This window comes from Cenococcum geophilum (genome assembly GCF_001692895.1).
Source record: "Cenococcum geophilum 1.58 unplaced genomic scaffold K441scaffold_7, whole genome shotgun sequence".
In the NCBI taxonomy this organism is placed as follows: domain Eukaryota; kingdom Fungi; phylum Ascomycota; class Dothideomycetes; order Gloniales; family Gloniaceae; genus Cenococcum; species Cenococcum geophilum.
The window spans coordinates 4,084,361-4,102,271 of NW_027137565.1; the positions used below are offsets into that span (position 1 = coordinate 4,084,361).

The 17,911-nt window shown below is 48.2% G+C and overlaps 8 protein-coding genes across 8 annotated transcripts; 3 read left to right on the forward strand and 5 right to left on the reverse strand.

The window, feature by feature from the left end:
- Nucleotides 1-369: 369 nt before the first annotated feature.
- On the reverse strand, nucleotides 370-2,919 carry K441DRAFT_323534 (uncharacterized protein). The gene is made up of 7 exons (XM_067641184.1): nucleotides 2,090-2,919; nucleotides 2,006-2,031; nucleotides 1,751-1,956; nucleotides 1,402-1,700; nucleotides 1,013-1,333; nucleotides 788-961; nucleotides 370-732 (listed from the first exon to the last, which is right to left on the reverse strand). Exons 1-7 carry the CDS (start codon nucleotides 2,543-2,545, stop codon nucleotides 463-465), a joined length of 1,752 nt encoding a protein of 583 aa, XP_067507985.1. The 5' UTR covers nucleotides 2,546-2,919; the 3' UTR covers nucleotides 370-462.
- Nucleotides 2,920-4,383: 1,464 nt separating this feature from the next.
- On the reverse strand, nucleotides 4,384-5,515 carry K441DRAFT_629616 (uncharacterized protein). The gene is made up of 2 exons (XM_067646240.1): nucleotides 4,775-5,515; nucleotides 4,384-4,702 (listed from the first exon to the last, which is right to left on the reverse strand). The coding sequence occupies exons 1-2, from the start codon at nucleotides 5,327-5,329 to the stop codon at nucleotides 4,547-4,549; spliced, it is 711 nt and encodes a 236-aa protein (XP_067507986.1). The 5' UTR covers nucleotides 5,330-5,515; the 3' UTR covers nucleotides 4,384-4,546.
- Nucleotides 5,516-7,625: 2,110 nt separating this feature from the next.
- K441DRAFT_654692 (DEAD-domain-containing protein) lies at nucleotides 7,626-10,204 on the reverse strand. Its single transcript, XM_067647725.1, has one exon. The coding sequence runs from the start codon at nucleotides 10,193-10,195 to the stop codon at nucleotides 7,856-7,858; it is 2,340 nt and encodes a 779-aa protein (XP_067507987.1). The 5' UTR covers nucleotides 10,196-10,204; the 3' UTR covers nucleotides 7,626-7,855.
- Nucleotides 10,205-10,378: 174 nt separating this feature from the next.
- Nucleotides 10,379-11,497, forward strand: K441DRAFT_543668 (FtsJ-domain-containing protein; the record flags this gene model as incomplete). The annotated part of the gene is made up of 1 exon (XM_067642743.1): nucleotides 10,379-11,497. One exon carries the CDS (start codon nucleotides 10,379-10,381, stop codon nucleotides 11,495-11,497), a length of 1,119 nt encoding a protein of 372 aa, XP_067507988.1.
- An 820-nt stretch (nucleotides 11,498-12,317) lies between these two features.
- K441DRAFT_684961 (uncharacterized protein) lies at nucleotides 12,318-13,569 on the forward strand (the record flags this gene model as incomplete). Its single annotated transcript, XM_067651830.1, has 6 exons — nucleotides 12,318-12,348; nucleotides 12,639-12,766; nucleotides 12,797-12,979; nucleotides 13,034-13,187; nucleotides 13,227-13,462; nucleotides 13,501-13,569. 6 exons carry the CDS (start codon nucleotides 12,318-12,320, stop codon nucleotides 13,567-13,569), a joined length of 801 nt encoding a protein of 266 aa, XP_067507989.1.
- Nucleotides 13,570-13,679: 110 nt separating this feature from the next.
- Nucleotides 13,680-15,621, reverse strand: K441DRAFT_544731 (GPI transamidase component GPI16 precursor; the record flags this gene model as incomplete). Its single annotated transcript, XM_067642779.1, has 4 exons — nucleotides 13,680-14,407; nucleotides 14,466-14,762; nucleotides 14,814-15,217; nucleotides 15,269-15,621. 4 exons carry the CDS (start codon nucleotides 15,619-15,621, stop codon nucleotides 13,680-13,682), a joined length of 1,782 nt encoding a protein of 593 aa, XP_067507990.1.
- A 214-nt stretch (nucleotides 15,622-15,835) lies between these two features.
- K441DRAFT_629628 (putative U1 snRNP splicing complex subunit) lies at nucleotides 15,836-17,020 on the forward strand. Its single transcript, XM_067646241.1, has 3 exons — nucleotides 15,836-15,867; nucleotides 15,921-16,261; nucleotides 16,320-17,020. Exons 1-3 carry the CDS (start codon nucleotides 15,840-15,842, stop codon nucleotides 16,818-16,820), a joined length of 870 nt encoding a protein of 289 aa, XP_067507991.1. The 5' UTR covers nucleotides 15,836-15,839; the 3' UTR covers nucleotides 16,821-17,020.
- A 103-nt stretch (nucleotides 17,021-17,123) lies between these two features.
- On the reverse strand, nucleotides 17,124-17,579 carry K441DRAFT_674563 (acid protease; the record flags this gene model as incomplete). The annotated part of the gene is made up of 1 exon (XM_067650765.1): nucleotides 17,124-17,579. One exon carries the CDS (start codon nucleotides 17,577-17,579, stop codon nucleotides 17,124-17,126), a length of 456 nt encoding a protein of 151 aa, XP_067507992.1.
- Between the last annotated feature and the right edge of the window lie 332 nt (nucleotides 17,580-17,911).

Sequence of the window (17,911 nt, forward strand, 5' to 3'; positions counted from 1 at the left end):
TCTCCTTCCTTTCTCTAGCTTTGGATCTTCGTTAATAGATAATCCAATTATACAGGCTTGCATGCATCTTTTTTACTATGTTCGTGCCTCAATTGACTAAGTCGCTAATAGTTAAAGTAGACGTTATAGTAGACGTAGAGCTTACGTGACTCTTACGTGACTAGGGGACCGTATAAAAACCCTACTTCGAGCGGCGTTGCCATTCATCTCCTTTCCTTTCTCTAGCTTTAGATCCTCGCTGATAGACAATCCAATTATATAGGTTTGCATGAATCCTCCCTCCCGTGCTCGTGCTTCGATTACCCAAGTCGCTACCACCGGCCTTTAAAGATATACTAGATCTTTATCCATATATAACTAGAAATTAGAACAGCCTATAAATTAAATAAAAGTATTTTATAAATCTAAATTATAAAATTATCGAAGATTACTAGATCTACATTGAAAATAAGACCCAGTCCATCAAACGCCCATATTAACTCCGATCTGATTTCGAGAGCCTCGGCGACGTAGGTAGGGCGGCCGCTGAATAAGGGTAGCCAACTTTATCTGCTTCCATTTTTCTTTGCGGCGTAGAAGGAGGGACCAGTTCGCCCACAGATACCACACTACCAGTGTAAAAATAGTAAGCGGAACGGAGATGGCAAAAAAAAGCCAGGCATTGTGAGAGTAAACGACTGCGTAGGAATCTCCAACTTGCTTCTGAGTGACGAATTGAGTGGAGTAGAAATTCTGTTGCTCATTAAGTCACTTTTGTTCTAAGGGTTCTTAAATATCCCGTACTTACGGACACGACTGTCGCGGGAAGATAGATCAAAGTAATAATTGTCAAAGTCTTGACCACAGAAGAGTCACGATTACTCTTCTCGGCCAGTTGGCGCATTATCATATTCTCCTGATTAGCCTCTTCTCCAAGAAGCTTCAAAGTATGCCCATTAGCTCGGTCAAGAAGAGTTGAGACCTAAATTGATTAGATATAAAGCCAAGTCTTCAAGTTAACAGCGATACGTACCAGAGCCTTGGTGCCCTGTAATTTGGAGGATAGTGCCTCTACTTTCTGTTTCATGTAAATGATATCCTGCTGCTTTTCTCGAAATGTTAATTTAATCGCATCCCAATCGTCAATGGAGCTTCCCTCGAGATCTCGTCTGAATGTCTTGTTGAAGTGCTCATATATGTTAAGTAGCGCAGTGATTGTGTCCAGAGTGGAATCCAGACTGACAAGAATGTCGACGATTTGGTCCTCCACCTGTTTTAGTTCTTGCTCTTGATCATAATCTAGAAACTTGAAATCCTCATTATCTTCTACCATAGCAAGAAGCGCTCTATCTGACTGTTTGAAGAAAGACCATTAGTTTAGGGATCAACCTCTATGGGTTACACAAAGAATATTCGTCTTACCTGCTGCTGTATATCCTTCGTGAGGTCAGCAATATACGGCCTCCAGCTTGTAAGTACGGTATCTACAAATATCAGGTGGATTTCGAAAGGATTGGCGTCTTGAATATTTGGAATGCTGCGAGTGTATCTATCAAGTCGTACTTCAGCTCTGCTTGAAGCTCCAACGAGAATCCACGTCGAACAGTTCTTATATTTAGGAGGTTTATAACGATGATATACTGCCGTCTGCCGGAAAGACCATGGCTCCTTGCCGCTGCCGCGATTTGTGAACTCCATATATTTTAGAATATATGCACATTCTCTAAGATTTAGCTTGATGACTAGCAGTAAAGTGAGGAAATCGACATACCGAAACCATGACATTTCTTATCTTGCCGAGAATATAGTGGACTAAACTGGAGTCGAGGTGGACCAATTTCCTGCTCACTATATCTAACACCAAATCCAACCATAAATTCCTTGAACCTAGGGAATACGTGGCAGCAAGTAAGAAGCGTGTCAAAGAGCGATTTGGTAACTTGAATGCGGCTGTAAGATGTCCGCTGACGGAGGAAACTATTGACTGTTTATTAGATATGATCACAATGATGGTTAAACAACCTACAAAACTCGAAAAATGTGCTTGGTTCTCTAGAAATGATAATTTTAGCCAGTCGTAATGCGGTGCAGGAGTCCAAGCTCATCTTACAGCCACTAGATCTCTCAATGTATGTCGATTGGTAATATTATGAGAGATCAGTCTCGCTCTGCTGACATATCCGGGAGGGCTTGACCGAATTGGAGAATGTTGGTCAATTGCTGGGGCTGGCCCCGTGGTCGAATCGGTGTCATAGAAAACATTATCCGGTGTTGATTCCAGACTTAATGCCAATGGCTCTGTACCGTATGCCTTTTGCTCCACATACGTATATTTTTTCTCTCCTTCTATGGACGTGCCAGATTCTTGTAAAAGTTGAGGATTCTTTACCGCATCACGAAGGGTATCTGAATACGCTTCGTCGTGATGCTCGAATATACGGGCCTCCATGCGGGATCCTTTCTCATCATCTTCAAAGAGTTTTTCAGAAACACGCAGAAAATATTCTTCTGTTGCAGGGCTCTGGTCGTAGAAGAGAGTTCTTTGAAAGTATGTAGATGTCTGCATTGTTCAACGAGGCCGAAGCAGAGAATCCACCGCCTTGCGTGATATTCTCTTGTCGGGTCGTTCAATTCCTATATGCTGGGCGCTCATAGATTTCGGTGAGCGAAAAAAAAGCCTAGCCTGGACTTTCCACAGCCTTTGCTGCCTTACATCGTGTTGGAGGAGAGAAGATTTTCGTAGGCAGAGCGGTCTGAGGCTATGCCCGGACTAGTCACGTGCAAATTAGCCCTATTTCAGCCTTGCGACAAATTCTCTCCTTGGCCGCTATCTCTAATTATGCTAAGCTTGGGAAAAATTTTACTGATCTAGATAAAGAAGTTAATTATTAATTAATGACAACAGTAGGAGACGTAGATAACAAATTTGGATAATAACACTTTCATTTTGGCTAGTTGCAGATAGAAAGGCAATACACGTAAAAGGCTTTTCTCGCATAAGCCAAGAACAAACCAGCATGATCGTGCCACCACGTCAGACGCTTGTTACACTAACTAAATCTATTTGGGCAGGTTCTTAGGCATATCTGTTTACCGGCACGACGGTTTCTGCCGCCTGGGTCTCACGGCGTCTTGCGAACGGCAGGGCATAGTTTCGACGAAGCGCGAAACGCGAATCTATATAGCATTTCAGCATTCCGAAGACTCCTGGTGTACAACGTGACACGTAGACCCACTTTAAGAAGACCTTGTGTTTACGTTGGATTCGTAGTTATCTATTTCCACCCAGCTTCTTTATAAGCATCAGCGGGCGGACTTTCCCGCTGCAGCTCTTCTCCGCAACCACAGGACCCAATTCGAAGTTGAATCTGAATCAACGGCTGTCTCAATGCACTCTCAAATCCTCCACGATCGATATATCGATGATCAAAAGCTCCATACTCTTCTTACGAAGGCATTTGGGATCGATCGGTATAGAGTCAGGGTAAATCAACTTTTAGCATTATGCTGCGACTTTTCTCTGACAAAGTTGTAGTATAGGCGTAACAGATGGTACATAGAAACTCCAGAACCGCTTTCGGAAGTCCGTTGTGTCCACCCCAGTTAAAAAATGAGCGTTTTTGTACCTCATATCGAAGTGCTTGCATTCATCTCTAGAAGACTGCTAACGAAACGTAGTCGTTTCTCGAACAGTGCGAAATTGGGCTACGATGCGAGGAGCAGGATCGAGGATAGGAAAATGGACACAAAGGCGTTTCAAAATCGTTGTGTGTGGAAAAAGATGCCACAATCATGAATTTGCATAACAATTCGGTTGTCTTTCAGACTTTCTTGCACCATTCGGCTTTTTTGATCCTTAGGGCATTTCTAGGGCACGGTCACAATGTCAGAAGCACAACCCGCGAGAGGCTCAACATATTTCATACTGTTATATCGGTTGCCATTATCCTAAGGGGCTGAAAACAGGATCTTCAGTTGCAACCTCAGGGGTCATAGAGAGGCGTTAGTATTCTAGTATTCCCACCTTTTATGACTGCTCTGGTTAGTCTTCCTAAGAAAGTCAAGTGTTTGGTTTCCATTCACTCAAATCCCTCAGTAGCTTCGTTTTTCTAATGAGGCGGTGTACGCTTTTCACGAATGAATCGACACGGGGCCATGTCGGTGAGTTTCATGTTGAAAATTCGGATAAGGAAGCCTGTCCGTGCTCAGGTCTCTTGCCACTGTGACATTCGGAATCCTCAACAGCAGTATCAAACGAGTCATAACATCTTCTCATTCCATAAATCGATTTCGCGGTCCCAACCTTACGGCCAAAGCCCACGGTGTCAGTACCTTCACCTCCTGACGCTAAAGTGCCAGTACAGAGAAGAACCTGCTCCGGCTTTGAAGGACCATAAACACAAGCGGCACTAGGTTTGTCTTTTCATATTGGACTGTTTTTGCGTAGAGATATGTAGCCGAAACTTTATCAATTGAAAATGGTTCTATTTCCTAAGAACCGGTTTGACTGCTCAAACCCCTTCTATAGTCTCGACCACGCATACCACTTACAGAAGAATCCCATCGTTCATTTACTTTTATACTCTAACTCATGCTCTTCGGGCGGCGGTCCCCTCCTCAGCATCCACGCCATCTCCTCTGCCTGCTCCGGCGTCACCAGCTCCTTCAGCCGCTCCGGGAGCAAGAAATCATGGTCTGAGTACTCAAACCCAGGAACCACAGTCTTCAACACGGTCAGCTCCCTCTCTTCCTAAGTTACAAATCATTAACCCAAAAAAAAAGGCAAGTTACTAACCTCACTAATCAACAGGCCCCCCTCACTCACCCCCCGCCCTTCCTCATCCTCCAACAGAAAGCTCGCCTTGTACTTCCCCCCTTCCACAACCCACTGCAGCCGCTCCCCGCGCTCGACATCCTTCCCCACCACAAACGTCTCCACCCGCGCCCTCCCCGCTCCCCCCTCAACTTCATCCGCATGGATAATCACATACCGCCCGCGGCCCCAATGCAGCGTGTGCACCGTGCGGCCGCGATTGCGATGCCAGGCGCCAAGCGGACGGCCAGGCGTCAGCAGGTAGAAGATAGACGTGCTGGCATTGCGTGTGGCGTCGGTGGGGTCGCGCGGTGTCGCGGTGCGCAGCTGCGACTGCGATGGCGCGGACGCCAGGAACGGGTTCGGAACGCGCAGCGGGTCGCGATCCGTTTCGGCGAAGTAGCCCCCCTCGATGTGTTCTTGCAGCTGCAGGGTCCGGATTACGGAGGCGGTGCGCGCGGTTTCGGGGATGGGTGCTGCGGGGCGTGGGAAGGGGGGATGGAGGGGGCTGGGGAGGGTGGAGTCGATTGTAGACATTTTTGGGGCTTGGGGTGGTGTTCTGGGAGAAGGATGGAGGGATAGGAGTGTTTGAGAGACCTCGAAGAAATTTTTAGGGAGAGGGGAGGGAATGGGCTTTTATTTGGAGGCGGAGAGAAGGCTGCCGATCTACCGTGTGCAACGTAAGCATGAGCTTAGGCTCGAGTTAGTAATGGATCTCGGGGATTCTGAGGTTTAGTGGTGTCTGCTGATGCCATCACTGCATGGCATGTTTACTATCTTGATCTAACTTGTAGCTTAGCGAAAAGATGGAGTTTATGTAAAGTCAAAGCTTCCTCTGGCTGGAAGAAATAATGTTTCACGAGAAACCCGTCGAGACGCGCGACGATCCGGAAATAGTCATTCGTGCGACAAAAGTCGTCTTAAGCTATGATTAGTTATGTCGGATCGAGCGGACGAGGATTCGCACGAAAGTTCTGATAGAGATATTTTTCGTAAAGATCCAGCCAATAGAATTAATAGGATCAAGGCTCCGTGATTGATTCTACGTAATATGTAATTGCTATATACACTTAATCTTTAGAGTTAAGTTGCTTAATATAAATATTAAGTTAGTGGGATAAAGTCTCTATTATTAGAAGTATAATTGGAAGGCATGGTGAATTAATGTATATTAACTGAATCTATGTAGATAATACGCGTACTTTTGATTCTAGTATTTAGTGTTCTGCGCACGATCCAACTTTCGTAGGACATCACAGGGATATGGCCTGACATTGACAGTGCAGCTCTCTGCTCCAATATAATGGATGCTCGGCAACATCACTGCACATCATAGGTTCAGACCTTGAGGTCATATAGCAAAGCCGTTATATCGAGCAATTAGCATAGATAATCAATGTCGTAGAATGAGCATTCCCCCTAATGTACGTAAACTAACGACAGGGCTACAGCTCTGTGCATGACCAGTTTCACACCCCCCCTTTGACGAAAGTTAATTTCGCTCGCATATGATTTTGCTAGTCGCCACTAACCATACATAGCAACCGTAGCGAACGCTTGTGGCTGCACGCAAGGACTATTTTAGTTGCCCTGGGAATTATTCTGGTTGGCCGGGGGAATTGAATTAAAGCAATTGAACTTCCTTTTCTCGTCCTTCTGTGCCCATGCCGTCGCTAAAACAATACTACTTCTGCAGGGATCCGGTCGATGATATTTGGTAATATCGTACCGGTAGACACCTCACGATATTTAATAAATATCACGACACTAGAGCGAACAGCTTGAAGTTCTTAGCCAAGCATAGGCGTTCGCTACAATTGCTATAAACAGTTAGTGGCAATCAGGCTTTTGCCAAAGTGGGGGGTGAAGCCATGTGCTTGGTTGCCACCAACTGTACATAGTAATTGTAGCGAACGGCTGTGGCTGCATGCAAGGACCTTTTTGGTTGCCCTAGAGAGTCGCCTTGGCTGGCTAAGAGAATTAAATTAAAGACGTCTCTGCAGAGAAGTCGATGAAATTTGGCGATATCGTACGGGTGGAAACCCTACGACAGTTGACAACGATCACGGTACTGGCCGATCGCGAATAGAGGCGTTCGCTACGTCTGCAGCTAAAATTAGTATGTAGAGCTAGCAGGATGGGGTTTAGTACGTAGCCAGGGCTTAAGCCACGGCCCACCTCGAATTCGGAGCTCTGAGCTCGATTTTGAAGTTACAGGCAAAACTCCTTAGTACGATATGGGTTTTGGCGCCAAATGTATCGTAATACCAATGGCAATGTTATATCAAAAGTCACGTGTAGGGTGATTAAGGTAAAACCTTAATAAAAACTGGATCTTAAAGCCTAAAGGGTATAGATTTCCCTCCCTAGGGCCAGATATACCCCTTCCCATACAACTAGGTATACCGATATTGGTGGTAGGGCTTAAAGATATCGTCAAAAGCCATATTATCGTTAGTTACACTAAAAAAGGCTTGATTAGGGCGTATAGATCGTAATACCAAATGAAGGAGTTTTGCCTGTATTCTGAACTCCTCTCCCTCACCAAAAGTCGTGATTCTGCTGCCTCTGCAGGTCGCCCATCTAGTCGCCCATCTACTTAGCGAACAATCATTTCGTTTCTTAGTATGCATCTCGGCTTATTCGTGATCGAGCCTCGTTTTTCCGTGTAGTCTTATATTCTTCCGAATAGAGCAACCAGCTTGACGAGCGCATACACGCTTACTGGCACTGGCTGCAAGAAGGATTTCAATGAAGGCGTGCTGCCAGTCACCCATTTGGAGTCATATTGAGGAAGGCAATGGGGTAAAACACCAAGATCTGGAGATGATGTTACAATTTGGTGGGGAGAGGAATTCAGAATAGATTCAAAATCGAGCTCCGAATTCGAGATGGGCCGTGGCTCAAGCCCTGGCACGTACTACCCCTTCCTGCTAGCTCTACATACTATTTTGGCTGCAGACGTAGCGAAATTAGGTGTGTACCGCACACACACACACAGGGGGGACGCCGGAGCCCGTACAAGCTATATATCGTCTGAACACGAGAAGACCAATGGCAGTATCAGCCCAAATCCTCATCTTCGAACCCGAGCCCTTTCACTGTCCCGAGGAAATCTCCCTTGGCTTGTCCTTTAAGCAACGCATCCACATCCACACCACCGCTCGTCAGATATCGCTCGCTGACACCTATATTGACTCTCTGGCTCAATAACTCCTTCAACTCCGCCCTTAATGCCTGTACCTCACCCTTACTCATCGATCGAGCCTCCCTCTCTTTCTTCTTACGTCCATTGCCTCTTCCACGCCGCCCAGTTACTTCCGCCTCAAACTCCTCGCTATCATACTCAACACCAAGATCCTCAGCTGCGGCCCGCAGCCAGTCATCCTCGTGATTCTTCTTTTCCTTGGCAATGGTCGTGTCAGCAAGCTGCTTCGCTAACACAGCACGCGGCTTCAATCTAGAAACTACGCGCCTGTCGATATCGAGCGAGCGCATGAAGTAGGTGCCCTTCTTTTTATCCTCGGCGTTCGATCGAACGTGCACTTTTGCCACAAGTCGTCTTACGCCTGCCACCTCTTCAGGTGCGCAGAGCAGGATGCTGGAGCCGGACGAGTCGCCGCGCGCAGTCCGGCCCGACCGGTGAACGTACGTGTCGGCAGCACGAGGAAGATGGTAGTGCAGGATGAGTTGTACGCCGGGGATATCAAGACCTCGGGCAGCGACATCAGTTGCGACTAGTATAGAACCATCTTGAGCGGTGAAACGCTCGATTGAGCGGAGACGTGCTTTTTGAGGCATCTGCGAATGCAGGGCGAGTGCTGGAAGGTTGAGGTTTTGGAGGAAGGGAGTCAAGCGACGGACGGCGGATATGGAATTGGTGAAGATAAGGGTGCGCTTGTTTGGATGGTGGAGTAGAAGGGCATAGAGGTAGAGGTCTTTTTCCGTGCCGGCGCATTCTATTAGTCCCTCCTTTAGGCCAGAAGCCATTTGGGATACCGGATTAACATCAATGAATTTTGGCTTCTCTTCCCTGAATCGTAGCTTTTTAAGAAGATACTCCATGGATTCTTGCTTGTCCATCAGTTCACCTCCCGCTTTGCCTTTGCCGGCCAGCTTCTGCTGCAAACCCTTGTGGAAAGTTGCTGAAAACACTAGAGTTTGACGTTCTTGGTTATCGGGTTTAGGCGCAGCGTCGGAGGAGTCGTCTTCATCCTCATCTTCGCACTCTAGCACATTGAGGATTTCTTCAACTTCCTTGAAATGACCTTCGCTGAGAAGTCGATCGGCTTCGTCAACAACTAGAAATCGAATCTGTTTAAATAATTTTAACAGCCCGTGCCCAGAGCTGATAACTTCCCATAGTCGGCCAGGTGTACCGATAACGATACCAGCGTGTGAGAGTAGGCGTTGTTGCTTCTGGACGGACAGGCCTCCTGTAAGTGTCGCAATCGACGGACCTTCAAGGCTTGCACCTGAACACAAAGCTTCTAAATGAGACGTAATTTGATGTGCCAATTCTCTTGTAGGGGATAGAATTAGAGCAAGAGGGGGGGCCTGCTGAGAGGTCTTCTTTGAAGAGTTTTCCATTCGTGGAAGCGAAGCTAGATAATGTTCAAGGATGGGTATCCCGAAAGCTAGAGTCTTTCCAGAACCAGTGGATGCTTTGCCTATAACATCGTGCCCAGAAATAATCTCAGGTATTACAGCGGATTGTATCGGTGTCGGCTGGGAGAATTTCAATTTCGAAAGAGATGCTAATGTTTCTGAAGATAGATTCAAAGAGGACCATGCGGACATATCCGTCTCGCCAGCATCACCATCATCGTCTAAAGCTTCTTCTTGTAGAGCATCAAAAGCTGTGCTCCTAATTTTAAGTGACTCTTTGGCATTTTTCTGTACAGCATCCTTCCTTTTTCCATCTTTTTTGGCAGCCTTTTTTTGTGTCTTTGTAGGCAAATCTACAGGTTCCTGATCTTCAGCCTTCTCTCCATCGCTGAAACCAAACCATTCCTCTCCATTACTCTCATAATCCACAGCTTTGTACTCCTCTGGGTCAACCTCTTTGTCATTGCTGATCTCTTGTTCCTGAGATACTGAGCCAGATCTCTTGTTGCCATTTCCTAAAGCCGCAAACGACATGTTGCCTGTCTCAGCGTCTCGAATTACATCCACATCTTCAATCTCTTCCAATCCAAAAAATCCCTCGAAGTCGTCCAATCGATCGGGCATGGGTACCTCCTTCCATTGGAGCTCATCAAGACGGACATTTTGGCCGCGCTTGGTGGGCTTCGACTTTCGGACCGGAGGAAGGTTTGTGGTGCCGTCAAGCTTTTGTCGCTTCCGCACCTTCATGGCTGCGATTTTCGGAGGTAATCTGCGTTTTTTCTCTATCTGAGGCATGGTGTCGTGTTGCCTGTAGGGAGAAGTGCGCATGGAGAAAGTTTGGTATTGAAGGTTTCAAAATCCTCGCGAAAAGTTGCCGTTTAGAAATCTAAAAATCAAACACCCGAAGAACTCCGCAACTTTCTACTCGATTTACCCCGCGACTCCAACAATCTTGAAAAGCGACTGCGCCTCTTCAGAATGGGTAAATCATCAAAAGACAAGCGTGACGCTTATTACAGGCTTGCAAAAGAGGAAGGCTGGCGTGCCCGGAGTGCCTACAAGCTCCTCCAATTGGACGAAGAGTTCAACCTTTTTGAGGGAGTTACGCGCGTAGTGGACCTCTGCGCTGCACCTGGAAGCTGGAGCCAGGTTCTCTCTCGCATCCTAATTAAAGGAGAAAAGTTCGGGAGGGCCGGATGGGAAGAAAAGCAGGAAAAAGCACGACTGTATGTGCTTGGAGAGGAAGCGCACAATGACAAACTAGCACCTCCGGTCACTGAGAAAAGGGAGGGTTTGAACCCCAGACAAGATGTCAAGATTGTTGCTATTGATTTGCAGCCGATGAGCCCGCTCGAGGGCATCACGATGCTCAGAGCAGATATCACTCATCCCTCCACCATTCCGCTCCTCCTACAGGCCCTGGACCCGGAAACGTTTGACCTATCAGCAACTTCTGCATCTCATCCCGTTGACCTCGTTCTTTCAGATGGTGCACCAGATGTTACCGGACTACATGATCTTGACATCTATGTTCAGAGCCAACTCCTCTGGGCAGCCCTCAATCTGGCCCTTTGTGTATTGAAGCCGGGCGGCAAATTTGTCGCCAAAATCTTTAGAGGCAAGGATGTGGACTTACTATATGCTCAACTAAAACTTGTCTTCGACAGAGTGCGTGTGGCAAAGCCTCGTAGCAGTAGAGCTAGCAGTATTGAGGCTTTTATTGTCTGTGAGGGCTTTTGTCCACCCGAGGGCTTCAAAGCAAGCCTGGAAAATCCGCTTGGAGCTGGTGCTACATTACCCGCAGGTAATCAAGTGGGTTCCGAGCGAACCAAGCCTTATCGAAGGCTACGAGAGGACGGCATCACAGAATTAGAGTTGGGCTCTGATGATGAGGAAACCAGCGACGATATCCGATGGATTGCACCATTCCTGGCCTGCGGAGATCTTTCGGCTTACGATGCAGATGCATCATATCATTTACCTAAAGACAGACAAAGCCTTGATCCCATTCAACCTCCAACTGCTCCGCCGTACAAACGGGCCCTCGAAATGAGAAAAGCGGCCGGAGGCGCTTATGGCAAGACTAAAGGGTTATGAGAGCTATCTTCTTCTAGCCAGCTGACGATTCTGGTGGCTGAAAAAAGCAAACGATTATCATAGCAGCCGCCTTTAAGGCAGGACTAGCTAGCTGGTGTTTATTCTTTTCAGGTTTCGAAACCGCTCAAACAACGCCTTACAATCAACCACAATAAGATCCTAGCCCTCGAGAGCCTTCAGTATTATCCAACATACACCGTCATCGATGGTCTGGGATCACTCGAGACAGTGTATCGATATAAGAAAAGACTGGATGCAATCATGGAAACGACCCTCGGGATTCTTTATGAAAACTTAATTATTGGAATAAATGGCCTTGATACCGCATATTTACATGCATCTAAACCATTCGAAGCTAGAATTCTACCACCATAGCACGAGATCCTTCTGCAAGCTACTTACTGATCCAATTACCTAGTACCGGAGTGACGAGGAATTTACGTAGCTCAATCTCTATTCTCCACCTCTAGTCTTGTGTTTAGTACCAACAGTTGGTCTCGAATATGACCAGAAACCAGTTTCGGCAGGCCTGCCGTGTCGTATATAAGTGATTCACAATCCAAAATCTGAAGAGATGTAGATCAATCAAGCTTTTGATATTAGAGAGAATAGGGAGGAGGGGCATAGGGAGTTCTGTAAATTTGGCACTGAAATATATCTGTTTGTTGTATGAACGCCAAAATTCCATAAAAATTTTTTTTTGGTCTTATGTTGCCCATTAGAGCAGCTTTATTTTGTCAGTGTACTTCTGTACCGCGAGGACTCATTCCGAAACTCTTAATAGTACAATTCCCATCCTATTCTAGCTGTCAGCTCGGGTATGGCGATCGGCAAGCACACGTCTAGTAGACGTAAGTGAAAACGCATCAAATTCTGTTGATTGGACAGATGCCAGAGCGAGATTTCCCAAATGATACACCTATACCCCGCTTGTCCGGTACTTATCAGCCTTAAGAGGGGCCCACAAAACGTCCTGCCATCCCGACGTTTTAAAGCAAGGTTTCGGGATGCGTATAAATTCCACCTAGCTCCCATCGATAGAGCTATAATGATGCAGAACTGCTCACAAGATCATTGATTTCACACTTTACTACCTAAATCCCATCTCTAGCTCCATATTCTCACGACAAAATACCCAAAGTCCCGCTCACCTTTGTCTGCGGGCTGACAGACCGTATGAACGCGCTGTACACGGGCGAAGTACAGCCAGAAGGAATAGACCTCGACTTCCTCGCGATCCACCACCCACGCGACATCTTCGACCGCATGGTCGGCAACTAGGAACCCGACGCGTCCGAGCTCTCCGTCTCCGAGTACATCACGCGCCACGCCGCCGGCGACCGCACCTTCATCGCGATCCCTGCCCTCCCCTCGCGGACCTTCCGCCACGGCTTCATCGCCGTGAACGACCGCATGGTGCATAAGCCCGCAGACCTAGCCGGCAAAAAGATCGGCGTGCAGCTCTACACCGTGACGGCCGCGGTGTGAATCTGCGGGCTGCTGGAGCAGCAAGGCGTCGACCTGTCGCGCGTGCAGTGGGTCAAAGGCGCGATGGAGACGCCGCAGGCCTACAGCCAGCCCAGCGCCTTGCCCATGCCGAAACCGGTCTCGCTCGCTCGGAACTCGAGCGGCAAGTCGCTGAGCCAGCTGCTCGAGGACGGCGAGATCGACGCCACTATAGGCGCCGCATGTGAAGCGCCTGTTTCCTGATTTTAAGGAGGTCGAGAAGCAATGTTGGTGCGATTTGGCATTTTCCCTATCATGCATCTTGTTGTGCTACGCAGGGAGTATTACGAAAAACATCGGTTCGCTGCGACGAGTCTCTTCAATGCCTTGAATGAGAGCCAGGAAATTGCATATAAGCGAATGCTGTTTCTCGGAGCTTTGCAATTCATGTTGCAATGGCTTGCGAATGAATTTGATGAGATCGAAGAAGTCTTTAGCGGAGATCCGTGGCCATATGGAGTTAGCCGAACAGGAAGACCTTAGAAGCGCTGGTGGAGTTCCTATTCAAGCAAGGGATGACAGAGAAGACAGCAGCTGTTGAAGAGTTTTTTGCACCTGCGAAATAGCAGTTTATGAAGATTGGGTAGAACCACGTACTATTCAACCTGTTGTATGATCTAGCTTGCACGGGTAGACGCGGTGGGTGGATATGTGATCTAATTGGTATATTATGAGTCTACTCATCCTTCTTCCCTTTCCCCAAGAATCGCGCGCGGAGCCGCTCGATTCGACCCTGGAGCATGCCTCTCAGCCCACCCGCTTTCCAGTTTCCCACTTCATCTGCGCCAACAAACCGCCTGACTAATAAGTTGAAGATGTGGCCGAATCCCAGTGCCATGACGGTACTCGTGAGGATAATCACGTTGTATGGCATACTGAAGTCAGGTGTTGGAAGTGGAAGGAGCAATGATGTGGTACGCAGATATACACGTTGATTGTTGGAGTTGGAATCCGAAGGTAAAAGACGAATGACTGCGGGAGCGACATCGAAGCCACGATTGGCGTCGGGTGGATATTCTGTGTATCTGAGGATTGCTTTTTCGAAGTCATAAGTTAAAGTGAGGGTGGAGGCGGACGGTATGGACAGGAGCAGTTCAAGATGCGTGCCGCGATGGCGGTCAACAGCAGGGCGGTAGTAAGTTTCCTCGATTGGGTTGGAAGAGGAGGAGCCGGAGATAGATGCCCGAAGCGTATGAAGATATGGTTTCATGAACCAGGGCAAAGATTCGAGGTACACGAGCTGGACTGCTGAGGTTGTAGAGGGATTTGTAATTACAGCCTGCACGCTGCCACGTTCTTGGCCGTGTCCATTGATGGAGCGCGCCGCATAAAGCGGTGGTTGTTCAAGTGCAAGGTTAGTTGTCGGGATTTGTTCGGGTAGGATAAGGTCGAAGTCCGTTCCAGCTAGCGGAAGGTTAGAATGTCTCTCCCCTAACAATAACTTAAAGCATTATACACTTACTTGGAAGCTTGTAACATCTCAGCAACCCGTCCTCATGCCTAACTTCGACATAGGTGCTGGAGGTGCTCACCTGCACCTCGCGTTCCATTGGAACATTAATACACACAGTTTCGGACCCGTCGCCGCTCCCACCAGTCAAAGGGCAGGCGCCCTTGAGGGGTCTTCCGAAAACTTCAGTAAGACTCCACGATGGCTCCGCGGCTTTGTCCAGAGGGTAGCATGTATCTTCGGAGTTGTATGGTTTCGATGTATCGCAAGGAAGCTCCTCGATTGGAACAGGGCGGGGTATTGGGTTATCTGTGATAATTTAGCAAATGACTATGAATAAACTTGGTCAAAGATCCTTACCTCGAGGTCGTTTTGATCTCTCGATATCGAGAACCATATCAACAGTCTGTTCCATCTCAAGGACGCATCCAGAGCCATCATCGCTGCAGACAGGCCTTACATCAATAGACATAGTCTGCCATGACGCATCGAATAGCTTGTGTCCATCGAGCAAACTCGATATTCCTGCCTTTCCTTTGCAAGGGAGTAACTTTAAGAAAGGTGTCAAATTCTCGGTGCACACTACCTCGTGCGGAAGGGTGCCGTGGAGCAGATGCAGGTTCGGTAATGAGGAATTGGTATGGTGTCCTTCAGGCTGGAATGACATGACAGGCCGTATAGTCTTCGTAGAATCGATGAAGTTCAATGATGCGCAGAACAAGCCAGAAAGTGCATTCGTAAGGGTTAACCATCTCGCGAACGCCCTGATTCCCAGTTAGCTAAAGCCATACTGCTATGAGCTGCGAAAGCCCTACTCTCCATCGCTGCTCGCATCTACCCAAGCCCATAACTCCACACCTGTACCACCTTCCCTTGCCCCATCCCACGGTCTCGCGCCCCAACTTTCCGCATCCCACCTCCCTAAACTGAAACGCAAGTGCAATTCCTTCGTGTGGGCATGTTGTAATGTCTGGCCCAGCGAGCGGGGAAAGTATCTGAAATTTCGGTGCTCAAATGAGGCGGAGGACTCGTTACTACGGAAGTTGAAGGAAGCTAGGAGAGCGGACTGTGGAAGAGGACGGAGAAGGAGACGCTCGTGGTAATCAGAATCGGCCTGCGCACAGGTTACGAAAATAAGGGAAAGAAGGAAAATAAGAGAGGAGAGCATCGCGGCTTTTCAGCCAGAGCTATGAGGTAAAGGTAACATTCAAGAACTAATTATGGCGAATAATTGCAGAGGGCACCTACAGTACATGGTGGCGATCGACGTTGCAGACACACTGCCAAGACATCTTGAAAGCTCCACCTTCGAGGCACTTCCAACGAACTTCTGCTAAATCTTCTGTAAACTATCACCCTTCACAAGCCTCCAGAAATTGCACAATTATGGCGGCGGAACAGCGCAAGCTTCTTGGTATGCCTCTATCCCCATTCATGCTGAAAAAACTTTACTAATACGCACCCCAGAGCAGCTCATGGGCGAGCAGCTCATGTCTGCCCAAGGAACACGCGCACCACAACTTGCCATCACAGACCCCAAAGTCTGCCGCTCCTACCTAATTGGCACCTGTCCCCACGACCTCTTCACTAACACGAAACAAGACTTTGGACCCTGTCCCAAAGTGCACAATGAAGGTCTCAAAGCGGAGTATGAGGCCGCGGATGCCGAGCAGAAGCGCAAATGGGCTTTTGAGTTCGATTACCTGAGAGATATGCAGAAATACGTGGACGAATGCAACAGGCGCATTGATGGCGCGCAGCGTAGGCTAGAGAAAACGCCAGATGAGATTCGCCAAACAAATCTTTTGGTAGGTCCCCTCCTTCCTCAGAGGCCTCTTACAGCGCTAACAACCTGGAATACAATAGCTTAAGCAAATTGGCGATCTCTCCAAAACTATATCTAATGGCTTACTCGAAGTCTCCATCCTCGGCGAGGAAGGCTCCGTCAACATGGCGGTTACCGAATTTTTCAAAGTGAAGCAAGCCAAGCAGACGAAAGAGGACCGCGAGCGCGAACTCAAGGCACTTTCAGATACTTCTGGCCCCTCTGGCCATCAAAAACTCCAGGTGTGCGACGTTTGTGGCGCTTATCTCAGTAGGCTAGACAATGATAGGCGATTGGCGGACCACTTCTATGGAAAGATGCATTTGGGGTACGCTCAGATGCGGAAGACATATGAACAGTTACAGAAGGAATTAAAGGGCCGCGCGCCACCACAGCGAGAGCATGCTGCAGATGCGCCTAGGGGCGAATACGACGGCGGCTACGGTGACAGGGGCGGTTATGGCAGGGGTTTCAGAGGCGGAGGCGGATTTGGAGGACGTGGAGGCTATAGAGGGAGGGGGGGTTACGGCGGGCGGTGGTAGGAAGATATTTCTAGGACTTGGTCCTTTCTTCATGCATTATGAGCGTGGCGTTAGGACGGGAACGAAAATGTGTATACTACATTTATGGGGTTGTAGTCCAGGTGAGATTGAGCCTATCTAGCACGATTTTGGAAAGTTCTGATAGTGGTCGATAGACCTTCACGGGATGCCAAGCTTGTTAAATTTCAATCTTTTACGTTCAGATCGCCGCGTTACGATACATCAACCAAACACAGAACGTAGCCTGCCACAGTCATGAGCATAGGAAAAAACTCCTCACATTACGCCGATGCGTCCTCCAACCTAATAGTCCTCTCTAGCGGCAAATCTCATCTGACCAGCCCCAACATCGAACGCAGCGAGTACATTCTTCAAAAACACCTCCCCCAACACCGCCAGCCTCCCACCCGCCTTCTGTACGGCACTCAAGCAAATACCAGCCAGTCCTTTTTCCAGCATCATATCCAGCGGGTTGATATAGAACAACTGGCCGCCAATATAGACACCAAATTTCGGTGCCACCACGCTGCAGTTTACCACATACAGCCCAGTACCGGCATCGAATGTGGCCGGGGGGTCGAAGAGAGAATTTACAATGACGGCAACGCTATTAGGCAAGTAGATGAATGTCGTGCCGCTATCAACAATCATCTGGACTGGGCCGCCTATGTCTTCGTCGCCTATTGCCGTAGCTGTCTGTTCTGGTGCATTCGGCACTGCGGCAAACGGAAGTTTCCTGGCGTCGCCCTGGCTCCCCATTCGGGTCTACGGCTGCGATGCTGAACCCGTCAGCCGTGATGACGTAGAACTAGTATGGTGGAGGCGTGGCGGAGGGAGCGGCAGATGCCATTGAGAGTGCTTGGATTCAGTGTGTCCAACAATCAGCCTAGCTGCGAGCTTGGCCCTTATAGCTGACTGACTGCGTCAATTGGATCGCTCGCTGTCCGTTGACTGTTGGATAACGTACTGTAAGGCATATTGCCCAGGTGTACGGTAGAGAGCAGGCAAGCCGAGCATGAGTCACAGGAGAGTCGATGGAAGAGGACGATATGGTAAAGAGTATGGCAATAGCCTCGTAAGTAGAAGTGTTA

Excerpts from the sequence above, each read along its gene's own strand:
- K441DRAFT_629616 (XM_067646240.1), bottom strand. The coding sequence starts at position 5,329 with ATGTCTACAATCGACTCCACCCTCCCCAGCCCCCTCCATCCCCCCTTC. Across the intron at positions 4,703-4,774 it reads GGGGCCTGTTGATTAGTGAG|ACTGTGGTTCCTGGGTTTGA; the intron begins GTTAGTAACTTG and ends ACCGTGTTGAAG.
- K441DRAFT_323534 (XM_067641184.1), bottom strand. The coding sequence starts at position 2,545 with ATGCAGACATCTACATACTTTCAAAGAACTCTCTTCTACGACCAGAGC. Across the intron at positions 1,957-2,005 it reads AAGCACATTTTTCGAGTTTT|TTTCCTCCGTCAGCGGACAT; the intron begins GTAGGTTGTTTA and ends AACAGTCAATAG. Across the intron at positions 733-787 it reads TTCCCGCGACAGTCGTGTCC|AATTTCTACTCCACTCAATT; the intron begins GTAAGTACGGGA and ends AATGAGCAACAG.
- K441DRAFT_654692 (XM_067647725.1), bottom strand. The coding sequence starts at position 10,195 with ATGCCTCAGATAGAGAAAAAACGCAGATTACCTCCGAAAATCGCAGCC.
- K441DRAFT_629628 (XM_067646241.1), top strand. The coding sequence starts at position 15,840 with ATGGCGGCGGAACAGCGCAAGCTTCTTG. Across the intron at positions 15,868-15,920 it reads GGAACAGCGCAAGCTTCTTG|AGCAGCTCATGGGCGAGCAG; the intron begins GTATGCCTCTAT and ends TACGCACCCCAG. Across the intron at positions 16,262-16,319 it reads TTCGCCAAACAAATCTTTTG|CTTAAGCAAATTGGCGATCT; the intron begins GTAGGTCCCCTC and ends GGAATACAATAG.